The following is a 27,602-nucleotide window of genomic DNA, read 5'->3' on the forward strand; positions in this document are numbered from 1 at the left end:
CTGTCTTGCGATTTCTCTAATTCTCAGATCATTCACTCAAAAGGAGCTTTCTAGAATGGGCATGTATCAAAGAACTGAAGCCTCCTGGAACAGCCCTATAAATGAACTTGAAGGAACATGAATGTAGAGTCTTATATTATATTTTATGTTATATCAGAGAGTGCTAACATAGAATCAATGGAACCGCTTAACAACTATTTGGCCTTGGGCAAGTTCCTTATTTTCTCATATGTAAATGTGAATTCAATTAGTTATACAGATATACATATACACACACATACATATGGATACATATACATATGGATAATACATATGGATACACATGGATAATATATACATACATAAAAGTATTTAGAACAGTGCTCAGCACATCATCAGGATTCTAATTTAAGTGTGTGTAGGGTAGTAGAGAATGTTCTATCTCTAAGCTTTACTATCACATTTTCTTACATGCCTCCACCTTCCAGCAAAATCATTCCACACAGTGATAAAATTCATGGAGTATGACCTATAAATTCAAACAGAAAACTTCAACCTGGCTATATAACTTTAACAGTGGTTTTACAGATGCTACCACAACCGTTCTTGGACATGGTTTAGAGACACTTGTGTAAACCTGCTGTTGGGAGTGGCAGGACTCTGATTACCAAAAAAATGTATTTCTTCTTTGTAACACTTCCTCCCAGGAAATTTCTTATGTCTAAAGAGAAGGCATTTAGTATTCATGCTTTATAACATTAGAAAGAAAGATCTTTCCAGGAAGTAATCTGAAATTTGAAACTTCACTATAACCCAAACATTATATGATTTATCAATCTATGGGGATAATGTAATCCACTACCAAATATCAGGATATATATTTTTGTTGTGCTTGGCAAGAATGGCATGTTTTCTAGCTCAGAAAAAGTGTCTCAGTCAAGATGGCTGTCTTCTAAAAGAACAAATTAGGGCACCTGGGTGGCTCAGTGCGTTGAGTGTCCAACTCTTGATTTCAGCTGAGGTCATAATCTCACATTTGTGGGTTCAACCCCCACACTGGGTGCTGTGTTGTCAGCTTAGGATTCTCTCTCCCCTTCTCTCTCTGTCCCTCCCCCACTTGCTCTCTTTCTCTCTCTCTCAAAATGAATAAACAAACATTAAAAAAAGAAAAATTATACTTCTAAAGCAGTATGTTTATTTCTATAAAGGACTTAAATAATTGCTCTTTATTTTTTTAATATACTGAACAGTTTTTGAAGTGACAAAATAGACATATGGAAATGTAACACGAACATAGAATGCAACCAGCAATATATATCGCAAGTTTAGCTCCCCATTCACACTTAGCAAAAATCAACTCCAGTTTGTCCCCTGGAAGCATCTCACCAAATCCGTACAAAGCTTTCCTTTCTGGACAGTTGCTTGAGCTTCCTTCCACTTACTGGAGCATCTACAAAGCCATATTTACTGGTCAAAGGGTGGGTAACTTTTTTCAGTAGAGCGTCTTTATTTTTTTAAATTTTTTAAATGTTTATTTGTTTTTGAGAGAGAGGGGGGGAGAGAGAGAGAGAGAGAGAGAGAAAGAGAGAGAGAGAGAGAAAGAGAGAGAGAAACAGAGTGTGAGTGGGGGAGGGGCAGAGAGAGAGAGAGGGAGACACAGAATCCAAAGCAGGCTCCAGACTCAGCTGCCCACACAGAGCTTGACGCGGGCTCAAACTCACAAACTGTGAAATCAAGACCTGAGCTGAAGTCGGACGATTAACCGACTGAGCCACCCAGGCACCCCGAGTAGAGCATCTTTATTAACAAAGAAATACTCTTCATGGGCATCCTTGCCAAGGGTATGATCATCCTCATCAAAACTTTTAAATTACAATGAGAAATTAAGGATCTGTGTTAACATACTTTATCATAGTAGGGTAGATGATGGCAGCAAGTATGATAGAATAAGGACCTCTGAAAATTATCTCCTCCTTTATAAAAGCAATGGAGTAACTGGGTAAAAAAACAAATGGTCAGAATTAATTTTTTCAAGAACTTTGTAAATTAGCCAAAGGATTACAGCAATCTGGGGAGCATGTATTGAAGAAAAAAATGGCTGAATCTTGGTTAAAAACAGCAAACTTTGTGACAATTTAACTTGCAGTATTCCACCCTCCCCATCCCTTTCAAATTCATAGTGAAACTAACAGCTTGCAATCATAGCAAAACCCCCAGTGCAGCAGTCACAAGAGAGGGCAGAAAGGAGCTGGAAATCTTTCAGAGTTCATTCTCAGGGAATTGTTATTTTTTGACATGTCTGGTGACTACCTGGAAGATTCTACTTGCAACATTGTCTTTATTTGATCTCATTTTGAGCTCACTCAGTGGGAAAAGACTTTTCCTAGGGATCATGTGTCAAAAACAATAAGAGATAATTATTTAATTTTTGTGACTGCCTGCGGTGATGTGTAACAGTTGGGGAAAAAATAGGCTAACCAAAAAAGTTTAAAGGGAAAAGCTGAGAAATAAGATGTCAAAAAAGTGTTGAAAAGTTCTAATATAGTCCTCGTAATCTAGAAAACCACATACATGTGTAGGACTGTATGGATGTTTAAGAAAGACCTGAGAAAGTCCTCAGCTCTCAAACCCAGCTGACTTTGAGGCTCTACATGAGCAAACAAACAAGAGTTTTTATTTTTACCTGCCTGATTGAGTGTAGAAGGCATGCCCCCAAATGAACACTGAGCCCCTCAAAAAGGACTGGGAGAACTCCTGTTTCCAGTTGTTTAAGGAAATCTCTGTCCAGGCATTAGTTGCCCACCAAGCTAACTGAGCAGAGACTCAGTGGCTCCACATGACAAAGAACACAGACTTCACATATATAGTTCAAAAAAATCATTCAACAACCAGCAATAACAAAACACCCTAAGGAGGGGAGAAAATTCAATTTCTAGAGTTGCCAAATTATATTGTTTAAAATATCCAACTTTCAAAACAAACTATGAAACAGGCAAAGGAACAAGAAAGTGTGACCCATCCACTAGGGGAAAAAAGCAATCAATAAAAACTATTCTTGAGGAAGCCCAGACATTAGGTTTCCTAGAGAAAGACTCTAAATAAGCTATTTTAAATGTCTTCAAAAAATAAAGAAAACTATGTCTAAAGAACTAAAAAGGAAGTATTAAAATGAAGTCTTACCAAATAGGGAATATAAATAAAATTTTAAGATGGTCAGTTGAGATTATTCATTCTGAGAAACAAAATAAAAAAGTACAAAAAAGAAATTAACAGAGTCTCAAAGACATAGGGACAGCATCAAACATATAAATATGTGAATAATGTGTGTTCCAGAAGAAGAAGAGAAAGACATCAAAACACTATTTAAAGAAATAATGACCAAAACCTCAAAAATTTGATGAAAAACATTAATCTACACATTCAAAAACTCAACACATTCCAAATAGGATAAACTTGAAGCTTCATGTCATTCTGATCAAGCTATTGAAAACCAAAGACAAATAGAGAATTTTGGAAACAGCAGAACAGAAAAGACTCATCAAGTATATGGATTTTTTCAATAAGATTAAAAGTTAATTTCTACTCTGAAACCATGAAGGCCAGAAATCATTGGGATGACATATTTAAAGTATTGAAAAAAAAAGAATTTTGAACCAATTCTGTATACAGAAAATTTATCCTTTAAAAATGAAAGTTGCTCAAAAAATTGCAAATAGACATACCATATGAGCCAACAATTCCACTAGTATTTACCCAAAGAAAATTAAAAACACTAATTTGAAAAGATATGTGCAGCCTATGTTTATTGCAGTATTATTGACAATAGCCAAGATATGGAAGGAACCTAAGAGTTCATCAACAGATGAATGGACCAAGCAAATGTCTGTGTGTGTATGTGTGTGTGTGTGTGTGTGTGTGTGCGTGTATGTGTATGAATATTATGCAGCCATAAAGAGAATGAAATTGTGCCATTTGCACAACATGTATGGGCCTAGAGGATATTATGCCAAGTGAAATAAATCAGGTTGAGAAAGACAGATACTATATGAGGTAACTCATACGTGGAATCTAAAAAACAAACAAACAAAAAGCAGAATCAGGCCCATAAATACAGAGAACAAACTGATGGTTGCCGGCGCGGACGCGTGTGAGGAGATGGGTAAAATGGGTGAAGCGGAGTGGGAGATACAGGTTTCCAGATATGGAATAAATATGTCACAGGAATAAAAGGCACAGCATAAGGAACATAATCAGTGATATTGTAATAGTGTTGTATGACAACAAATGGTACCTACACTTGCGGTGAGCATAGCATAATGTATGAAATTGTGGAGTCACACTACACTGTGCACCAGGAAGTGATGTCACATTGTGTGCTAACTACATTTAAATAAAGAAATAAATAAATAGGAAATTAGGACATCTCCAGATAACAAAAACTGAGAGAATTTATTACTATCAAAACTGCCACACAAGAAATCTTAAAGGGAATCCTTCAGGCTGGAGGATATAAGACAGTAACTTTATTCTGGGTCAAGAAATAAAAAGTACTAGTAAAAGTAGCTATCAGTGTAAAAATAAAATAAAGTTTAAGTGTATTTATTTTCAAATATTTTTCCTATCTAATTTAAAAGGCAATTGCATAAAGAATAATCCTAAATCTATGTTGGTGGGCACATAATGTATAAACACATAATTTTCATGATAATAGCAATTAGAAAGATAGGGTAGGGAATAGAACTACAAAGGAGTTCAATTTTACATATTATTAAAATTAAATTAGTTAATCCAAACTAGATTGTTATAAATTAAGACATTAAATGTAATCCCTAAGCAACCACTAAAAAAAATAACTAAAAAAAAAAAAAAACCAAAACAACAACAACAACAAAAATATATATATAGGAAAAAAACATTGGGCTTCTGGTTTCTGGCCTTGGATATAAAAAGTTTTCAAGCTGCCACTCTGCCCAGCAAAAAGTAAAAAACCAAACAAACTGAAAAATCAGCAACTATTCTTGGATTCATTAGAGAAGTGAGGTCAGAGGATAAACCAATGCCTCCAGAATTGAAGAGACAGATAGGCAAGCACAGAGAACCACAACTTACCAGAGAAGAAACCTCGATATGAACCAATACCAGACTAGAAAAATATGAAGTATAATTGCTAGAAGCTCTGAATGGACAAGTCTGAGAGAAAAAGCTCCAGAGTCCCAATCATGGGGAAGCTCTCATAATTTTGTAAGTTCTACCTCTAGGAATTTGACCAGGCTTTCACAGTAAATATCAGAGAAAAATCTCCTAATGCTTCTGGCAGGGGGAGAGGAAAAAAAAATTCAAAATAGTCAGAATATTCTGTTCTTCTTAATAAGGCTTGCCCTTAAGAGACACGATTGGTGTTTTATTAGGACTAACTGACCTGGGGGGAAGGAAAATATACAACTAACACCCCCTCTAGCCTTCCATTTAGAGAAAATATGCAACTAAAACCCACTCCAGTCTTTCTATTTGAGGAAATGGAAATACCCAGATCTAGCCTGTTCTAGGCTTCCACATGTGAGAAGGGCAATACCCAACTCTACTGTAGCCACCCTTTCCCACATAAAGAGTGGGGAACAAGATTGAGAAGCACTTGTGCAGCTCATAGTTCAGAGGCACAGGTCTATAAAAATACTGAGACCTAATCATAGGACCATAGAATGCTTCCCCTCCTACCATACCTTACTGTTACATTACTAAAGTCCTATTAACTATGGTTTCTTTCTATGCAGTACATCATGTCTGGCTATCAAGAAAAAATTATAAAGCATACTAAAAGGCAAAAAAGACAATTGAAGAGACACAGCAAGCTGCAGAATCAGACTCAGATATGGCAGGGATGTTGGGATAATCAGACCAGGAATTTAAAACAATTATGATTAATATGCTAGGGCCTAAATAGATAATGTAGAAAAGGTGGGCAATGTAAGTAGAAATAGAGAAGCCTAAGAAAGAACCAAAATTAAGTGTTAAAGTTCAAAATCACTATAACAGAAATAAAGAATGTCTTTGATGGGCTCATTAGTAGACTGGACATAGCTGAAGAAAGAATCTCTCAGCTTGAGAATATATTAATACAAACTTCCAAAACATAAAAGCAAAGCAAAAACAAAAACACATAACAGAATATCTAAGTACTGTGTAACAACAAAAGGTGTACCATCTATATAACAGGAATACCAGAAGGAAAAGAAAGAGAAATAAGAACAGAAGAAATATTTGAAGCAATGCCTGAGAATTTCACCAAATTAATGTCACACAACAAACCACAGATCCAGGAAGCTGGGGAAAAACGAAACTGGGTAAATGAAAACAAGGAAACAAACAACCCCAACTACATAGGAATATTATATTTAAATTGCAGAAAATCAAAGATAAAGAAAACATCATGAAAGAAACCACAGGAATAAAACTCCTTACATACAGATGAACAAAGAATTACATCCAAATACTCAGACATCATGCAAGCACAAGAGTAGAGTGAAATATTTAAAGTGCTAAGAAAGAAAAAATCAACCTAGAATTCTGTACCCTGACAAATTATCCTTCAAATGTGAAGGAGAATTAAGGACTTTCTCAGACAAATGACAACTGGGAATTTGTTGCCAGTAGACCTGCTTTGCAAGAAATGTAAAAAGAAGTTCTTCAGAGAAAAGAAAAATTATACAGGTCAGAAACTTGGATCTACATAAAGAAAAGAAGAATATCAGAGAAGGAATAAGTGAGGGTAAAATAAAAACTTTTATTTTCTCATTATTAATTGATCTAACAGATAAAAAGCTTATAATAATAATATCAGCAATGTATTTAATTATGTATGCTTAGGTATAAGTATATGCTTATGTATGCTTATGTATAAGTGAAATGAATCACAGCAATGATACAAGGGACAAGAGGAATGAATTAGGAATATTTTGTTATGACAAAGTATTTATAATACATGTGAAGGAATATGGTGTTATTTGAAAGTAGACTTGGATTAGTTGTAAATTTATATTTCAAATCATACAGCAAACACTAATAAAAGTTTTAAGTATAATAAGTATAATGGATATGCTAAGAAAGGAGAGAAAATGGAATCATACAAAATGCTCAATTAAACCACAAAAAGAGAATGTATGGAAGACAAAAATAGGAAAAAAGAACAAAGGCAATAAAAAGAAAACAGTAACAAATACTGCAGACATTAATGCAACTATAGTTGACCCTTGAACAACATGGGTTTGAAATGTGCAGGTCCATTTATACACAGATTTTTTTTTAAGTACAGTACTAAAATATACATTATTTTCCTTGTGATTTTCTTAATAGCAATTTATTTTGTCTAGCTTACTTTATTGTAATAATACAGTATATAATACATATAACCTACAAAATATGTGTTAATAAACTATGTTCTTGGTAAGGGTTCCAGCCAACTGTAGGCTATTAGTAGTTAAGTTCTGGGGGAGCCAAAAGTTATATGCAGATTTTCAGCTGTGTGGGGGAATTTTGCTCCTAACCTCTACATTGTTCAAGGGTCACCTGGATAGCAATAATCATTTTTAATGTCAATGGTCTAAATACATCAACTAAGAGACAGAGATTATCAGAGTCAATCAAATGACAAGACCCAACTATATATTTTCTATATGAAATCCATTTTAGGGGCACCTGGGTGGCTCAGTCGGTTGAGCGTCTGATTTCAGCCAGGTCATGATCTCATGGTTCATGAGTTCAAGCCCCGCATTGCACTCTGTGCTGACAACTCAGAGCCTGGAGCCTGCTTCAGATTCTGTGTCTCCCTCTCTCTGCTCTTCCCCAACTCGTGCTCTGTCTCTCTCTCTCTCAAAAAATGAATAAACATTAAAAAAAAATTAAAAAAAAAAGAAATCCATTTTAAATATAAAGACACATATAGATTAAAGTAAAGAGACAAAGATATACCATGGTAACACTAATCCAAAGAAAGCTGGAGTACCTATATTAATTTCAGACAGAGCAGACTTCAGAGCAAGAAAAGTTATCAGGAATAAAGAGGGGCATTATATAATGATAAAAAGTCACTACTCCAAGAAGCCATAACAATCCTTAATGTGTATATGCCTGTGCAAAAAAGTGTCAAAATATGTGAAGCAAAAACTAGGAGAACTACATGCAAAAATAGATTAATCTAATTCATAGTTGGCAACTTTAACACCCTTATATTAGAAATGGATAAATCCAACAGGTAGAAAAAAGTAAGGACATAGTTGAGCTCAACAGCACCATCAATCAGTGGATATAACTGACATCTATAGACACTTATCCAACAGCAAATTACACATTCCTTTCCATCTCACATGAAACATTCACAAACATAGACCACATTCTGGGCAATAAAACATCTTGACAAATTTCTAAAAATAGAATCATACAATAGATGCTCTGAAACCAGAGTGGATTAAAATAGAATCAATAACAGAAAGATAACTACGCCCACCCCTGTAATAAATAACACTTGGCAGGGGGTGCCTGGGTGGCTCAGTCTGTTAAGCATCCAACTTCGGCTCAGGTCATGATCTCAGGGTCCGTGAGTTCGAGCCCCACGTCGGGCTCTGTGCTGACAGCTCAGAGCCTGGAGCCGTTTCAGATTCTGTGTCTCCCTCGCTCTCTGCCCCTCCCCTGTTCATGCTCTGTCTCTCTCTGTCTCAAAAATAAATAAACGTTAAAAATTTTTTTTTTTTTAAAATAACACTTGGGGTCAAAGAAAACAATTCTCAAGAGAAATTTTAAAATATTTTTAACTAAATAAAAATGAAAATAACAACTTATCAACTGTGACATGAAGTGAAAGTACTGCTTAGAAGGAGACTGAATTAAATGAATATACTAGAAAAGAGGAAAGATCTAAAAATCAGTCTCTAAGCTTCCACCTTAGAAAACTGGAAGAAAGAAAAACAAATTAAACTCAATTAAGCAGGAGAAAAGAAATAATAAAAGTTATAGGAAAAATCAATTAAGATGGAAAAGAAGAAATCAATAGGAAAAAAATCAACAAAAATACAAGCTTTTTCTTTGGAAATGTCAATAAAATAGATAAGTCTCTAGCCAGGTTAAAAAAAGAAAGAAAGAAAAGATACAAATTACTAAAGTCAGAAATAAAAGAGAAGACATCATGGACATTAAAAGGATAATAAAATAATATTATGATCAACAACTCCATGCCCCAAATTTGATAACCTACATGAAATGGACCAATTCCTTGAAAGACACAATCTACCAAAATTCACACAAGAAGAAACAGACAATTTAAATGGCCTATGTCTATTAGTGAAAGTGAATCAATAATTAATAACCTCCCCAAACAGAAAGCACCAGGACTAAACAGGTTCAATGGTGAATTCTACCAAACATTTAAAGAAAGAAGTCATAACAATTCTTTACAACATCTTTAGAAGACAGAAGTAAAGGGAATACTCCCTACTTCATTCTTAGAAACCAGCACTACTCTAGTATCAAAACCGGGAGAAGATATAAGAAAAAAACTACATATCAATATTGCTCATAAATATAGATGCAAAATCTTCAACAAAATATTAGAAAATCAAACCCAACAATTTATAAAAAGAATTATACACCACAATCAAGTGGGATTTATCCTTTTATGCAAAGATGGTTCAACAGCTGAGAGACAATTAATGTAATCCATTACATTATTAGGCTAAGAAGAATATCATATGATCATATCAATAGATGCCAAAAGAAAGTGACAAAAGCCAACATCCATTCAATGTAAAAAGAAAAAACAACAACAACAACAAAAACTCTAAGTAAATTAGAAATGGAGCAAAACTCCCTCAACTCAATAAAGAAAATCTAAAAAAAGCCCAAACCTACTGATAACATAATACTTAAGAAACTAGCTTTCCCACTAAGATCAGGAACAAGGCTAGGATGTCCCTTCTCTCCACTCCTTTTCAACATTGTACCAGAAGTCCTAGCTAATGCAATAAGACAAGGGAAGGAAATAAAAGGTCTATTGATTGGGAAGAACAAAAAAAAACTATGTTCACAGATAATGTGATTGTCTATATATAAAATCTGAAAGAATAGACCAAATTAATAACTGAGTGTAGCAAGATTGTAGGATAACAAGTTAATATGCAAAAACCAATTACTTTCTTATATACTAGTAATGAACAAGTGGATTTTAAAATAAAAACAGTTAGGGGCCTCAGGGTGGCTCAGTTGGTTAAGCATCTGTCTATTGACTCCAGTTCAGGTCATGATCTCACAGTTTGTGAGTTTGAGCCCTGTGTCTGTGCTGTCAACACAGAGCCTGCTTGATTTTCTCTGTCTCCCTATTTCTCCCTGCCCCTCTCCTGCTCATTCTCTCTCTCTCTCTCAAAAATAAATAAACATTAAACAATAAATATAAAATTAAATTAAATAAGTAAAATAAAATAAATACACTCAAACAATGCTTGACAAAGGAGTAAAAGCAGTACAATGCAGTAAAGAAATGTGTTTCATTAAATGGTGCTGGAACAACTGGACATCCAAATGAAAAAAAAAATCTGGACACAGATCTTACACTGTTCACACACAAAAAAATTCAACATGGATCATAAACCTAAATGTAAAATGCAAATCTATAAAACTTTGAGGAAATCAGGGCACCTGGGTGGATCAATTGGTTAAGCATTTGACTCTTGATATCAGCTCAGGTCATGATCTCATGGTTCATGGGTATGAGCCCAGCATCAGGCTCTGTACTGACAGTGTGGAACCTGCTTGGGATTCTCTCCCTCTCACTGTCTCTCTGCCCTTCCTCTGCTCTCTCTCTCTCTGTACCTCTCTCTCTCTCTCAAAATAAATGAACTTTGAAAAATTTTTTAAAAAAAACAAAACTTTGAGAAAATCTAGGTGACCTTGAATTTGATGATGACTTTTTAGTTATGACACCAAAGACAATGTAGCAAAGAAATAACTAGCAAGCCAGGCTCCTGTTTTTTTAAAAAAAACAGTTCTTCTCTGTAATTGATGCTGCCAAAAGAATGAGAAGACAAGCCACAAAATGGAAGAAAATATCTGAAAAAGGACTTGTATCCAAAAACTCTGAAAACTCAACAATAAGGAAACAAAAAACCTGATTTAAAAAGTGGGCAAAACTCTGAACAGACATTTCACACAAGAATATATACAGATGGCAAATAAGCATGTGAAAAGATGCTCCACATCATATGTCATTAAGGAATTGAGAATTAAAACAATGATGAGATATCAAAGGTATACACACACACACACACACACACACACACACACACACACACCAGAATAGCCAAAATTCAAAACATTGACCACACAAAATACTGATGAGGATGTGCAACACCAGAAACTCCTGTTCACTGCTGGTGGAAATGCAAGATGGTATAGCCATTTCAGAAGACAGTTAGCAGGGTTTTTTTTAAACTAAATATATTCTTACCATATGGTCCAGCAATTATGTTTCTAGGTACTTAACCAAACAAGCTGAAAACTTATCCATGCAATCACCTCCGCATGAATGTTATAGCAGCCTTATTTATAATTGCCAAAACTAAAAACAACCAAGTTGTTCTTCAGTAGGTAAATAGCTAAATAAATTGTGGCACATCTAGACAATGAAATATTCAGCATTAAAAAGAAATGAGCTATAAACCACAAAAATATTTTATGGTATTTTGATATTGGGGAAGCCATGCCTATTTGGAGGCAGCTATCATATGAAAAATCTCTGTACCTTCTGCTCAGTTTTGCTATGAACCTAAAACTCCTGTATAAAATAGAGTTTTAATTTAAAAAAAAGGGGTGGGGGATATAAAATGGTGCACTAGAGGGGTGCCTGTTTGGCTTAGTTGCTAGAGAGTGTGATTCTTGATCTCAGGGTTGTGGGTTCAAGCCCCACATTAAGTGTAGAGGTGACTTAAAAAACTAAAATCTTTAAAAAAAGGTACATTAGAAAACATCTATTTAACAAAAAACACAAAAAGCCTCAGACATATGGAAAACAAATAGCAAAATGGTAGACGTAAGTCCTACTTTATCAGTAATTACATTAAGTATAAATGGATTTAACATTCCAATTAAAAGGCAGAGATTGGCAGAACAGATTAAAAACATCATCTAACTGTTTGCTGCCCATAAGAAACATACTTTAAATTCAGAGACACAAATGGTCTGAAAGTTAAAGAATATAATATAGATCATGTAAATAGTAACCAAAAGAGAACTGTAGTAACCACATTAAAATCAGATAAAAACAAACTTTGGAACAAAAATTTTACTAGAGACAAAGAAGAATACTATATAATAATAAAAGTGTCATTTCATCAAGAAGAATAACAATTATAAGCACATATACACCTAACATCATAGCCCAAGAATACATGAAGCAAAAGTTGACAGTAATAGTTGAAAACTTCAAGAGTAGTTGGAACTTTCAATAATAGAAACATCTAGGCAGAAGATTCTTAAGGAAATAGAAGACTTGAACAGCACTACAAACCAACAGTCATCTGTAGAGCACTCCACTGAACAGCAAAATACTCCTTCTTCTCAAGTGCACATGTAACCTTCTCCAGGGTAGGCCATGTGTTAAGCCATAAAACAAGCCTCAAAAAATTTAAGAGGATTGAAACCACAGAAAGTATGTCTTCTGACCACAATAGAATGCAATTAGAAAACAATAACAAAAGGAAATTTAGGAAATTGCCAAATAAGAAAGGATGTTTAAAATATATATTAAAATATTTTCTGAGTTTAATTTCTGAGAGTTTAAATTGAGTTTTAAATAGAGTACAAACAAAGAGATGTTTCTATTGAAATTAATTTAAAAAATATTAGTGGCCTTAATTTCTCTTTCTCCCTAGAGCTGATGTACCAAAAATACTCCTATATCTGTGTAGGAGTATCATCAGCTAGGAGTCCTCTTTAAAAGAAAGTATATCATCACCAATCACTTTACCTTTCCATTTTAGCCCTGATTGTTACATTAAAGCTAGTTTTTTAAATAAATATTTTTTAGAAACTTAAAAAAGAATTTTAACATTTATTTTTGAGAGAGACAGACAGAGAGTGAGTGGGGGAGGGGCAAAAGAGAGGGAGAAACAGAATTTGAAGCAGGTTGCAGGCTCCGAGCTGTTAGTACATGGGCACAACGTGGGGCTTGAACCCATGAACCATGAGATCATGACCTGAGCTGAAGTCTGATGCTTAACTGACTGAGCTACCCCTGCGCCCCTGTAGGTAAATATTTTTAATTGTTGCTCAGTTGATGCAAGCCTATCATATAAATTGAAAACTCAAAAAGATATTCTAAATAGCAACTCCCCAAATTAAACTCTTAATCAAAAGGTAAGTGATTTTGTGGGAAATCAGCTCTGTAGATATTGGATTTGCCAATTAATATAATCATGTAAACTAATTACCTATCATAAATATTACATTTAACTATAATAAATAATATATAAAATATATATATTCCCAAAAATTAGGTGTTTTCACTACTCTAATAAGAAACAATCTTTCTACTAGAAAGTCATTATAACTTACTAAATATTTATTATATACATCTTCTCCTAAACACTGTGGGGATTATACCAATAAAGAGATTCAGATTCTGTTGTCAGCAATGTTGTAATCTACGAAGCAGTTGGTTCTCATAAGACAAGCACACAAATAATTTCAATTACATTCAAAATGTGATAAATGCAATGATTAAGGCATAAAAGAGTAAAGTGATTCAAAAAGGAAATTATTACATCCAATTAGAATACTTAGGAAAAACTTCTTATAAAGCAATGGTTGGCAACCTTAACTGCTCATTATTATCACCCTGGTAGCTTTAGGAAACTCTGGTAACCAGACTTCACTACAGACTATCAGGGAAGTGGCCTAAGCATCAGAATATTTTAAATCTCCCTAGGTGATTGCAATGTGCAGCCAAGTTAGAGGACCATTGTTATAAAGGATGGGGGTAGGAAGGAGTAAATAGAACTGAACGATGGGTAAGATTTCAGTTGAAAGGAAGAAGATACTGGAGAACGTGGAAGAATCTTCTCCTCATATGACTGATTATTTTCAGTTTTCAAATCAGAGCCCAAGTATAATATTCTTTCAAATGCTCTGAAAAACTTCACTCCACTGATGATAGTAATAATAATGGTAATAAAAGCTGACACATTTTTATAGCCCTTGCTATATGACAAGTATCATTCTAAGCACTTCAAATATATTTCAAAATTTAATCTTCCCTCAAACACTAGGAGATAGAATTATTATTCCCATTTTTCATGAGAGGAGAGTAAATAACTTGGCAAGGTTATACAGCTAACAAGTAGCAGAACTAGAATTCAGATATAATGACTTCAAAATCCATGTTGAAACATGGCCAACAGGAGCTAGATGTTCCTTATCAAGACTCTCATGGAATCCAGGCATATTTCAATCACACCATGAATCACATCATATTGTAAATGTTTACTAGATTTCTCTCCTCAGCTCATCATTTATTCATTCATTCATGCATTCAATAAACAACTACTGGAAATGTGCTTGGTACTAGATATACAAAGTCATATATGTGATATTTTATCTGTCCAGAAGTTTTAGTCTAGAGGAGAGTTCAGCAAACTACAGTTCACAGGCCAAACTCTGCTGGACATCTGTTTTTAAAATTTATTTCTTATTGAACCACAGCATGTCCATTGGTTTATGTACCACCTATAGCTTCTTTCATGTTACAGGATCAGAGTGCAATAGTTGTGAGGGAGACCATCTGGTGGCAAAGTCTAAAATATTTACTATCTGTTTTCTTATAAAAAAAAAAAAAACTTTTGCCAACCCCTGGTCTAGAGAATAAGGCAAATAAGAAAATCATCAACAGGGGCACCTGGGTGGCTTAGCTGGTTGTGCGTCCAACTCTTGATTTCAGCTCAGATCATGATACCAGGGATGTAGGACTGAGCCCCAAGTCGAGCTCCATGCTAAGCATGGAGCCTGCTTAAGATTCTCTCTCTCTCTCCCTCGCCCCTTCCTCTCTCTTTCTCTAAAATAATGAAAAAAAAAAATTTAAGAAAATCATCAGTGACTATCCAATAAGGTACATGTTATTGGTGACCAAGATATTATGGGAATATAAAATATATCTAGAGTAAGTTACATATATAACAGAATATTATTCATTATTATGAATATTGGAATAATGGAATAATATTACGGCTGAATATTTTCAGCCCTAATAAAGGATGGAATCTTACCATTTGCAACAACATGGATGGATCTAGAGAGTATAATGCTAAGTGAAATAAGTCAAAGAAAGACAAATACCATGACTTCACTCATACGTGGAATTTCAAAAACAAAACAAATGAAACAAAGAAAAAAGACACAAATTAAAAAAAAAAAAAAAAAGACTCTTACTACAGAGAAAAACCAATGATTACCATAGAGGAGGTGGGTGGGAGACTGGATTAAACAGAAGGGGATTAAGAGCACACTTATCAAGATGAGCCCTGAGTAATGTATGGAACTGCTGAGTCACTATATTGTACATCTGAAACTCATATAACACTGTATGGAAAAAAAAAATTCTAATTTTTTCACCCACTTCCCTAGAGTGGAAAAAACAAAGCTACCACTTTGTATTGTTTTCAACTGTATAGATGTATATATCTATTAACAATAGTTTTACAAATATGAAATCATTGCAATTTACTGTACCTGGAAAATTCATAGGCAGCTCAAATGGTTGTGGACATTCACAACCCTCAATGTGCTCACAAATTTCAGCTATGATCTTCTTAATTTTGAGACCAATAATTTTAATTACTTCTCCTGTTGATAAACAGCATTCATTTCCAAACATTTCATAAATGGAACCTAGAAAAAAGGAAGAGTTGAAACAGCTTTAAAAAAAAAGAAATAAGGAGGAACATAGCAAGAGTCTAAAGCCTCATCTAAAGTGTTTTTATTCAGTTCCTCTCCTAGCTACCTACTTACTAAATAGGAATTTAATCAAGCTTGGCAAAATGTACAGCATGTACCAAGAAAAATATTAGATTTTCACTTCATGCACTGGGCAAAGTATAAACAACCTTATTTTTGTTATTATTGTAAATTAGATTTATGGTTTCCTCAGCACCTTTAGCTCATCATTCCAAGGTCAAACTACAAACATGTCTTCCCTCGCTGGGATTTATGATCTATTTTTGCTGGGTCACAGAATTAAGCTCCTGTGAGTCAACAATGATCTAAGTATGTATTACAAACAAGGTTGTATTACAATCCAAGATCCAAAGATAGAAGGTCTGCACAACAGGGCCTTATATTAAGAGCATCCTATCTACTTATTAAACCTGTTTCTCTTCATCCTTGTGAATATAAGATTTTTTGTCCATCTAATCTCTTGATTTTTGACAAGCTGGAAACATCTCTTGATATCTTAATGGCAATAGGGGGCAGACCAGCCCAGATAAACTGAAAAGCTTCACTGTAGTTCAGAATTTCAGTCTCTTTCCTAATAAACCTTTTATCATAGATACTAAAGTTAAGCTTTCCATCCATTTATTTTCCTTTTATCTCCTGATGGAAGGAAAGTGAGCAGTGAAATAACCAGAACATGAACAACAGGAAAGAGAAGAGGCAAAAATGTCTGGATAATCTACCCCAAGTAAAAAGGGAAACAACTCGAAAACTACATCTCTGAGGTATTATTACTTTACACCTGAACAGTAAATGAAAGGCTGATGTAAAAAAAATTACAGAACTGTGGGGATTTAAACATATCAAATTTTCCCTACCTCCAATATGATTTATATCCTCTTTACCATACTAAAATGTGAACAATATGAGTACAAGATTTCAGGTTGGTTGGTTTGCTTTCTGAATTCTTCTTTATTGAATCCCCTCCTCATAGAATCTTACTGATATATAGCAGGCACCGAAAACATTTTTGTAGCATCATTGGTTATCCTAAAAGTTATTAAGAGTGGCTTCCAATCTAGCATTAAACAACTCTGCCACTGTAACAGAATGTCAACAGGGAGCAGGGGGGCACACGCGAATTAGAATAATTTAAGGAGATTTTAACAAAGGGGCAATTTACACAGAGGCACAGACAGTTCTGGGCAACGCAAGAAAGTAAATATCCTGACCTCACTCTTCTCCCTCTGTCTGATCCTCTGCCAGGGTACCCTTCTTTGGCCAAAGTCAGCCAGAAGCCAGAGGACAAGGAAGCTGCTGATACCGCCACAGAAGTCAGCCTCCAAGGTAGAAAGTGGAAATGCAAGTCCAGCACGCCATCCTTACTGTTCAGTATTTAATGAGGACCATTTTTGCAAATATGCTAGTATATCTGCTCCTCAAGTCCTGAGTATGTACTTTCATAACTCCCCTTTTTTCTCATACTATTCCCTTACTATGTATGTGTTCACAACGTTCATTCACTCCCAAACATAGTTTGTTAGCTGTCTCAAATCTTTTGCGGAACAATTGGAATATTAAAAAAAAAATAATACCAAATATATAGTGACATTTTCCTCCAATGAACTCAGAACAGCTATTTTTTATGATCCTCATTTGGCACTTAATCATATACTAACATTTTATATCTTCAGTATTATCTCATTCTGTACTTACCTTTTTATGACTTTAGTTTGTATTACGCTCCATTCAAACCTCATGAAAGAAAATGTTGCATTATATTATTGCATAACTACAACACATCCACCACTCTTCCTCATTCATTCAGTAAACTTTAATGAAAACCTACTATGTGTCAGGCATTGTGATTAGTGGTAGGTACCAGAGATAAAATGCATAACCTCTTCCTCCCAAAAAGCACTGCCTTGAAGCAAACAGACAAGTAAGCACACACTACAACATATTATCAGAAAGTTATAACATAGAAAATACAGCACATTGTGGGAGAATATTGGAAGCATTTAATTAAGCAATTACAAGGTAAAGCGATTAGGGAAGGATTCCTGGAGGAGACAACAGCTAAGCTGAGCTTTAAAGGAAACAACAGAAGATGTTGGAGAGACAGTATTTGAAAAGGCACTGAGATGTGAAAGAGTTTGATACATTCTGGAAATTGTAAGTAGTTTGTTAATGTCTCAAATCTAAAGTAAGGAAGGGTAAGAAAGAAGACTAGAAAAGAAAAGGAAGTCCAGATCATGCAGCATCTTTATGACATTACCAATAAACAAAGAAGTCAAAGTCTAATGCAACCTCAAAGTCAGAGAATCTTAATTTTCAGTTATCTGGGTCCAGGATCTGATATCAATTTGATGAGAGGTCATATGTATCTAGGGGCTTGCTATCCAAAGTGCGGTCTACTGTATCACCTGGGAGCTTGTTAGATTCTTGGCCTGACCCCAGAACTGCTGAATCAGAATCTGCATCTTTAACAAGATCTCCAGATGACACATAAATACATTAATGTTTGGGACGCTGTGATCTAGGCCACAAATGTATAACTAAAAAAAGTTCTGTTCTGAGACTGTTCCAAATTAACCAGAAAGGGAAGGACATGCCATACAAAAGCATTCAGTGACACTGAGCTGGAGGACATTGTAAATGGGGACAGGGAAAAAGAAAGATTTTTAGTCAGGAAGTGACATGGTAAGATTTTTCTTTGTCATATGAAATAGAACATGAGCTGAAGTCCGTTAGGCTTAATATTGATGCGATGAGTGTCTAATTGTAGATGTAATGTGTATCAGACTGCCTTCTCAAAGGTTCCACTGGAATTCAAAATTAAAAGATGAATTTATGCGAGATTATATATCAATTCACAGGACTAGAAGCCAGAGAATTCTACGAGGAGAAAATTCTAAGAGTATTAGTCACCACACAAAAAGGTTTTGACTCTTCAGGTCTCTTTCCAAGAAGCTCTCCTTTTGAAAAAAAAAAAAAAAAAAAAGTCACTTCTTTCAGTCATACAAGGAAAAGAGCCTCATGCAAACACTAATCTTTTATATTTACCTTTAAATATTTGTGACTTTCAATTTTCTCTAATCAAGAATGCCGTTAATTCATTTTTAATAAAGAAAGTGGTTGCTGACACAAAACACTAAAAAGTTATGTCCATGAAAGGTAGCAAGAACGTATGGCAAATCACAAATCCCTGAAACTTGAAGGGTTCCCGTACTCTATTATCATCAACATAATGTCTCCTAAAATATATTTTTCCTCAGTGAAAATGTAAAATGGTTAATTTTTAAAATAGCCAACTTTCATAATCTCAGAATGAGCACATATAACATACGTAATTGCCTTTTAAAAATTTGCTGAGATATGCCTGAACTATGTGTTTATGTATAATACAGATGTAGATATTAAAATAGTTTTCATTTCATTTTAACCATGACATATATTTTGAATATGCAAATCTCGAATCTATTAAATCTTTATAGACTGATTCTTTCCAAGTCAGAGCATATGTATTCAGGATAATGCCAAACATCAGAGGAAGCTGGAACAAAGCAGCCTGTTTTCAGTGATCAAACATTGCCCCTGAAGGCTGTAATGAAAGAGCCATGTGCCTTTGAAATCACCTTCTCTGTAATGCTACTTTGCTCAATAAAAACGACACATTAATATCCTTTTATGAGCTCATCCCTTACTTGACAATCCATATAAGCAATGCTATGATCACATTGGAACAGCCAAAACAATTGGTTCAATAGATTTTCTTCCATTTCGTATACAAAGTTAAAAGCATGTGGCAATCAGGAGAAGGAAACTTACATTATTTAGAGGCTATTTCCCCTTTACTCAAGAGGTACCCATTCTCTCCATTCCCTAATTCCTTCCCCTGCCCTACCAGGTCACTCACTCACCCCTTTACCTCATCAGCCTTTCAAAATTCAACAAAACCTAAAGATTCAGCTCCTATTCATCATCTTCTTCAAAGTCTTTCTTGATTCTTACACCTAGGTGAGAATTATTCTCTCCTCTGTGCTCTAAAGCAGTTTGCATGTATCTCCATTATAGCCCCTATGTGATTATTATCACAGCCCTTATGCGATTATTATCACAGCCTGCTATTGGGATATTATCTTCTACCCACTGATATTATGTATGTTTTAGAATTTATCATGAGTTCCTAGAGAAGTGATAACTCTTAACTATATTTATACCTACCCTCACATTAAACACAACTAGTAACGCAGTTTTTGACACTTAGTAGATCCTTGGTGAATACTGAATTATATATAACTTAGCTTTACTGTCAAATGACAATAAATTATTGTGAATATAGTAGAAAGAATGAGTAACCAGCATATCATTTGACATATTTAATATCAAATGTACAAGCATATGTGAGATTAACCAGACAAGGCATAGATGGGTAATTCTACAATATGAATCTCTTACTCATTAAGTTTCCTATTTTACCATTAAGTTTACCATCTTTATATTGCTCAACCTGAGGGTGGTGCTCATGAAACAATCTGAGACAGGTGTAGAGTTAAAAAATTACATCTGCAAAGTTTGATTGGTATTGTATGACAGTGTATATAGAGCCTTGTCAGATTGGGATTGCCAGTGAAGATGTGTTTTTACTCCTCATAAACAGGTGTGAATATTTTTTCTTTGCTTAAGAATAGTGCAAATTACCAAGAAGAAGCTTTCCCACAAAGGAAACATGTAAGTATGAAAAAAATTTTATTAGCAATGTCGTACTTGGTGGTTAAGGCATTCATTGTAGTAATAAATTCAATTTTCTAAATGAAACTCTAGATAGTGTACCACAGGCATAAAGCTTGAAGTGGCCTATGGCTGTAACAGACATTTACATGGCCAGTCGTCCGTAAAAAGACCATCTCCATCCCCTGTAAAGCAGAGACAAAGTTATTCCCACTATATGAAGAATATGCCTAAAAATAGATAGATGAACATCATATTGGAACGCAGTGTGGAAATAAGTAGGCATGAAACAACAAGCTTGCAGCTTTACTGGGGTTGGATACTACCAGCTGATACTGGATATACCACAGAAATGTATACAAATTTGAACACTGATAGGAAATGATCTCGAAAGGTCATACAGACTCTCTTACCCTACTGCCAAAATATCGACATAAAGAGGGCAAAACTTTGGCATCAGGTAGTAAGAAAAATGATGGCCACACTAAGAAAAATTAAGGTATAACGTCTCATCTCTATAAACATGGGGTTCTTCTTGTGAGATGGGCATGTAAGTGTTATCCAGGAAGTTCAAGGTTAATGACAGGACTATGCTAGAAACTGTAGTGAATGTTGGTGAGCCTCTAGAAGTATAAACAGGGAGCCAAACTACAGAAGGAGCCCAAGTGTCCATTGATTGATGAATGGATAAAGAAGATGGGGTATACATAAAAATGGAATATTACCCAGCCATCAAAAAGAATGAAATCTTGCCATTTGCAACAGTGTGTATGGAGCTAAAGTGTATTATGCTAAGTGAAATAAGTCAGCTGGAGAATGACAAATACCGTATGATTTCACTCATATGTGTAATTTAGGAAACAAAACAGATGAACATATGGGAACAAAAAAAAGAGAGAGAGAAAAAAACATAAGAGGCTTTTAATGATATAGAATAAACTGAAGGTTGATGGAGGGAGGTGGGTGGGATATGGGCTAAATGGGTGATGGGTATTATGGAGGGCAGTTGTTATGATAAGCACTGGGTGTTATAAGTAAGTGATGAATTACTAAATGCTACTCCCGAAACCAATATTGCACTATATGTTAACAAACTAGAACTTAAAAATTTGGCTGAAAGAAAAAGTATTAACACAGAAAAGCAATGAAGGCCACAATAGGTTGGAAAGGTTGAAGTTTGAGAACCAATATAGCAGATTAAAATAGTAGTGAGGCCAGAAACCAGAAAATGCCCACTTTTTAACCACTCTATGTGATGTGTGTAACATTTAAATAACTAAGTTTTAGTGGCTAAAGAACAAAAATTCATAGTTTTCTATGTTAGCTAAAAACTTGATGTTTGTTTCATGGCAGAATCAATTAAATGGGTTCAATAAATCTATAATGAGTTTGCAAATTGGTATTAAGTCATCATTGTGGTTCTTTGTGTTAACAATTATCAGAGCAAAAGGATTTGGGATGTGTATGTATGAAATGAATATCCATCTCTCCTACACATCTATGAAACATTTTCCTACAATGATGAAACAAGTCAGTGGTTCTATATCTTCTGACACTACTACTGATCAAATATTCCCCACATTTTACCCAAGTTTTAACCCTCAAAATAATATCATAAATAGTATTATAATTTTTCATATGAACAATGTTGCACTGGAAATTGGTTTATTATTGTAGGAAAACCTTGGTTTCAAGTACATTTTACATGCTTTAATATAATTGCTTATGTTTTATACCCTAAATACTAAATAAAGGTACTATAGACTTCTAAGCCATTTAAAATAATAAACCTGTTCTCTTCATCTCATTGAATGAATATAAATATGCTGATTGAATAGATTATACATGGGCTCCAATGCACTGTAATGTGTTCATTCAATGCATAAAAATTAAGCTCTACTGTATTATAAATTTTCCTTAAGTTCATTAGCATTGAACACTTCATTAAGTATTCTGCTTATGAAATATGGTTGAGAAATTGAGAATAAAGTTTTAGAAACTTTTGTAAGAATTTTGAAGCTATTTTGTGCTCACCGAATTAAATATAAAAGATATGCCTGTATTTTGTATGTCTTTGTTTTTTAATTTTATTTTATAATAATTCATTTATATTGCATTTTATTGTAATAAGTACCAGCCCATAATGGACTGGGAAAACAAGAGAAATTGGTCCTTCACCACAGCCAGTTGATTCTAAACCATTAAGTACACATGTATGACCAAAGTCAATGAAGGGAACCAGGATATAGTCTCAGGAAGTTAGAAAGTTAGAGTGAAATCTGAACACACTGGGAAAAGGAAAGTTTTAAACGAATACACTAAGTCTTAGCTGGTATTATTAACTCATCTATCTCAATGTCACCAGCAGCCTGAGTGCCCTGGCTAAAAAACACAGGAATTTTAATCAACTTGACAGTAATAGTTCTAATTGAAAATTATTACATTGGCATTCTAATTTGTACATTATACTCCTCTGATTGTACAAGGCAATGCTTGAACCTAATTGACCCTGGATTCTTTGAGTTTTTGGACCTACACAGCTAAAATCCAAAGCCATGAGCAGGTGAAGTCCCCTAGGAGATGAATTCCATGAGTTCTAACTAGAGTGCCAAGTATTCTGCATGAGAGGGATGACAAATATCTAGACTATATTCTACCATTTTCCTCTCCCAGCACTAATCCCAATGGCACATGTCCAGCTGAATCCCAACCAGGCCTAATAATCAACTTCAACATGAAGTTCCAGGTGACCATCCATCAACTGAAGGTGGCATGCCAGGTATGAAATATTTCCAGCCCAGTCCTGCACTATGACTTATCCTGTTTTAAGCCCCACTGGCTGATATTTATTTATTTATTTATTTATTTATTTATTTATTATATTTTTAAACATTTTTAATCCTCATATTGAGGTAATTTACTCCCAAAGGCTTAGTTATAAGAAATCTGTCAGAAGAATATAGACTCCCAGAATCTACCATTTTTTTCCAGGCCATCTCTCTGAATTGAGGCATAAAACACTTAACTTGATAACAATCACAACTTCATATAGCTGGATGGCAGCCATAGGATGAGTTTCAATTTCATTTACATCTCTAAGCACAGTGCTGTTAATTCTAATGATCTCATTAGGTTTCAGTGTCAAACAGGAGCTTAAATACCATCTAATCCTACCTACATTACTACAATGACTGAGTCTCTATACAGCATATCTACCAAGCAGTTGTCCAAACTATATTTGAACACTTTCAGTGATTGATTCCAATTATTTCAAAGTAAATTACTCCACTTTTGAGCAATTCTCACTGTTAAGAACCTCCACATTTTATTAAGTGCAATATGTGTTCCTATAGGATATACACAGAACTATTTTTAGCCATTGGAATCATACAGAAAACAACCATTTAATTCTTCTTGATGGCAGCCTTAAAATGTTTGAAGATAGCTGTCACAGTTACCCTTTCTAACAAATCAATCCGTCAAACAACTGAAATATGTTCAGGGCCACTCCTTACAGCATAGGTTGCCCCATTATAAAACTATTTATAGTGCAACTTACATGAATGTGAATGGCATTCTTTGAGTTGTATAACATGGTATCATGCTTCTCAAAAAGTGTGCCCTTGAGTGTTTCAGGGAGGGTTAATAGTGCCTACTGAGGAGGGCTTTCTTCTTCTTTTTCTTCTTCTTCTTCTTTCCCTTCTTCTTCTCCTTCTACTACTACTACTACTACTACTTCTACTTCTTCTTCTTTTTAAGTTTATTTATTGCGAGAGAGAGAGGGCATGGGCGAGCATGAGTGGGGGAGGGGCAGAGAGAAAGAGAATCCCAAGCAGGCTCTGAACTCAGCGCAGAGTCCAGCACGGGGCTAGAACTCATGAACTGAGAGATCATGACCTGAGCCGAAATCTAGGTGGACATTTAACCAACTAAGCCACCTGGGCGCCCCTCAAAGGTTTCTTGCCATGAAACTAAAAATCTTTGAATGAGGAATAAGGCAGCCATTTCACACTAGCAATATTTGGCTCTGCCATCCAGTGAGTCAAAGTAATTTTTATAGAAGATAAAGTAAAAATGTCCTAAGGCTAAGTAGTAAGTTTAAGGAAATAACACGTCATCAGTAACTGGATTCTTCTTCTGCATTTCTCCCACCATTAAAGCCAAGACATGAAGTTTATTTTCCCAGTCAAGGAGAGAGCTTTAGTCATTATTTAGTTCTGAGATTCAAAGAATTTGTCAATTCTTGGGGAGATAATAATCCTGAAAAAATAGACTTTATTAGAAGGGGAAACTGTTTTTTTTCACAACTGCCAAAATCTTTTTATATGAATGTAAGAATCTAATAATGGAATATTATCATATAGTAGATTGTAGATGGGTGGGGGGCACTCAGTGCACGACATAAAGGAATTGCCTGTCCACTTGCAAAACAATTAGTATTTTTTGTATTTGCAAAGATGAAAAAAACCAATATGGTATTTTTTACTCCCAAAATTTGTTCTTTGTGCCATGCCAGGAAAAAATTAGTTTTGTAAATCAAAGCTTTTGATTTATAAAAGCTGTTTCTTACTGAGAGAAGTAAAAGCCAGGTCCTAAAGAGGAAGGTCATAGAATTTATACTCCAAAGTTAGTTTGTAAAGAGAATAGAGGAATCCCAGAGTATCTTTTGGGAGGCCAGCTGGGAAGGAGAGAGGTGAGCTCAATGGAGAGTCATCTCGAAGATTAGTAGGGGAGAGGCACAGAGGCTGCCATAAGTAGCCCTCCCATTGTCCTCTATGATCAACTCCAGGAATCTGTGACTACGGTCTGGGACAAACGACCATTCTAATAAACACTAAATTAACATGAAAAAACAAGCTTAGTTTCTCAGCTCCTCACTTCTGTCTTTTAAAGGCTTCCTTCAATAGCTGCCTGAATGTCCACCCTCAGGTTTGATGATTTACCAGAAGGACTCACAGAATTCAGAAGAGCTGTTATACTTACACTCATAGCTTATTATGAAGAAATGATACAGACCAGCAGGAGACAAGGTTCCAGTTGTCCTTTCCCACTGAAGTCATATGAACAGAATGTAATTCTACCAGCAATGGTGGATGACAACATATATAAATTATTGTCAACCAGGGAAGTTCACTTGAGCCTTGGTGTCCAGGGATTACATTAGAGGTGAGTTACATAGGTGTGGAGTGCCCATATGACTGACCTTAATTACTCAATGTTTAGCAACCCCCTCAGAGGTCAAACTAATACAGCATGGCCCAGAACCCCAGACATAGAAGAACTGACATTTACCATAAGTCACATCATGAACATAAGCTATCTAGAGTGGCCCAAGTTCCAAAGTATACACTCGTATCAGGCAAGATATTCAAAAGGAGTCAGTCAAAGGCCTATCCTTTCTTTAGATTGTGCAGAGTTTGAACATCCAAAGTCTGCTGAGTTAACCCTTTAGTATACACCATGTGTCAAGATTTTGTTGAAGCTTGTCAGAAGTTGTCCAAGACTTGTAAAGAGCAAAAACAAGTAACAGCTGTCTTTTTAGTGGAGAGCCGAATATCATCTAGCAGACTCTTTAGAAACTGTCTGATTCTATAGAGATATGCAGCTTTGAATATGATTACATTGACTTACAGAAAATTGATAGATATAAATGACACTTAGCAATGCAAATGATTATTTACCATTGAAATAAAAATAGATTTTTCCATTATACATACAATTGACCTATGCCTTGTACAAAAGATAACCCTAAACATTGCATATTCAAGGATGATAATCAGGTTTGAATACTGGAAAATTTATTTCAGCATTTCTGACTGTATTTTTGCATGCATGTATGTGTGTGCTTGACATGGGTTTAATATCTCACTGGTTCTCTGATTTAGTGAGTTTAATAAAATCTTTCATGTGTTCATTTTATGCTTATATGGGAGTGATGTTTTTATCTTTGTGAAAAATTTTACTCTATCAGTCTTACCTTAGTTGCACAGGGTTTGTATTCTCTTTTCAATATGTCTACTTGTTTGTAACAGAGTGGGACCCTTGATTCCCAAAAGTGCATTGACAATGTGATAAACAGAATATTCAATGTCTACATTTGGGTGGAAATGTAAAATGTTGAAACTCACTACCCTTACATTTGTAAAGTGTTGTATAGGATTTATACTGCAGATTTCCTTTTCTGTTTTTGTTTCTTTGTTTGCCTGTTTTCCCTTCCCTGTTTTCTGATTTACTGAAGAATTTTTAAAAAAATAATTGGTGCGTAAAGAGAAGATTAAAGATTTGTATTGTCCTCAAAATATACTAAATGTACTCAAGTTCTTCTATCATGTGTAATATTTATTATAAGGCACCTATGCAAAATGTCTAGAGTTTATAGTTTTATTCAGTGAATAATTTTTTTAATTTTTATTTTAATTCCAGTTAGTTAACCTACAGCATTATATTAGTTTCACAAGTACAATGTAGTAGTTCAATACTTCCATACATCACCTGGTGCTCATCTTGACAAGTGCACTCCTTAATTTCCATCAACCTATTTGACCCATTCCCCCCACCCTCCTCCACTCTGCTAACCATCAGTTTGTTCTATATAATTAAGAGTCTGTGCCTTGATTTGTTTCTCTCTCTATTCTTCCCCTTTGCTTATTTGTAAATATTTTAAAATAAACACTGATTAAAATCATTATATATTTATGTTACTTAATAATAATTTATTTTTGCAGATCAAATAATTTTTCTTATAAACTTTTTCCCATTAAAACAAGTCTGCAACAGATAAAATTTGAATATCATTTTTAAGAATGGTAAATGTTTTTTTAATTTTACGTTCGAAAGAGATTGAGAAATTATAAAACATAATAAAATTCTAAAGTTCATTCTACATGTTAAATCACCCAGTTTAAAGAGCTCACCGTCCTCATAAT

General features: G+C 34.7%; 1 protein-coding gene across 1 annotated transcript in view; it reads right to left on the bottom strand.

The window, feature by feature from the left end:
* THEMIS (thymocyte selection associated) overlaps positions 1-27,602 on the bottom strand; it is a 190,538-nt gene that overhangs the window by 127,450 nt on the left and 35,486 nt on the right. Inside the window, exon 3 of the mRNA XM_042939787.1 lies at positions 15,742-15,900. Within this exon, the coding sequence (XP_042795721.1) occupies positions 15,742-15,900 (159 nt within the window). The remainder of the gene's footprint in view (positions 1-15,741; positions 15,901-27,602) is intronic.

Source organism: Panthera leo, chromosome B2 (assembly GCF_018350215.1).
Source record: "Panthera leo isolate Ple1 chromosome B2, P.leo_Ple1_pat1.1, whole genome shotgun sequence".
Taxonomy (NCBI): Eukaryota; Metazoa; Chordata; class Mammalia; order Carnivora; family Felidae; genus Panthera; species Panthera leo.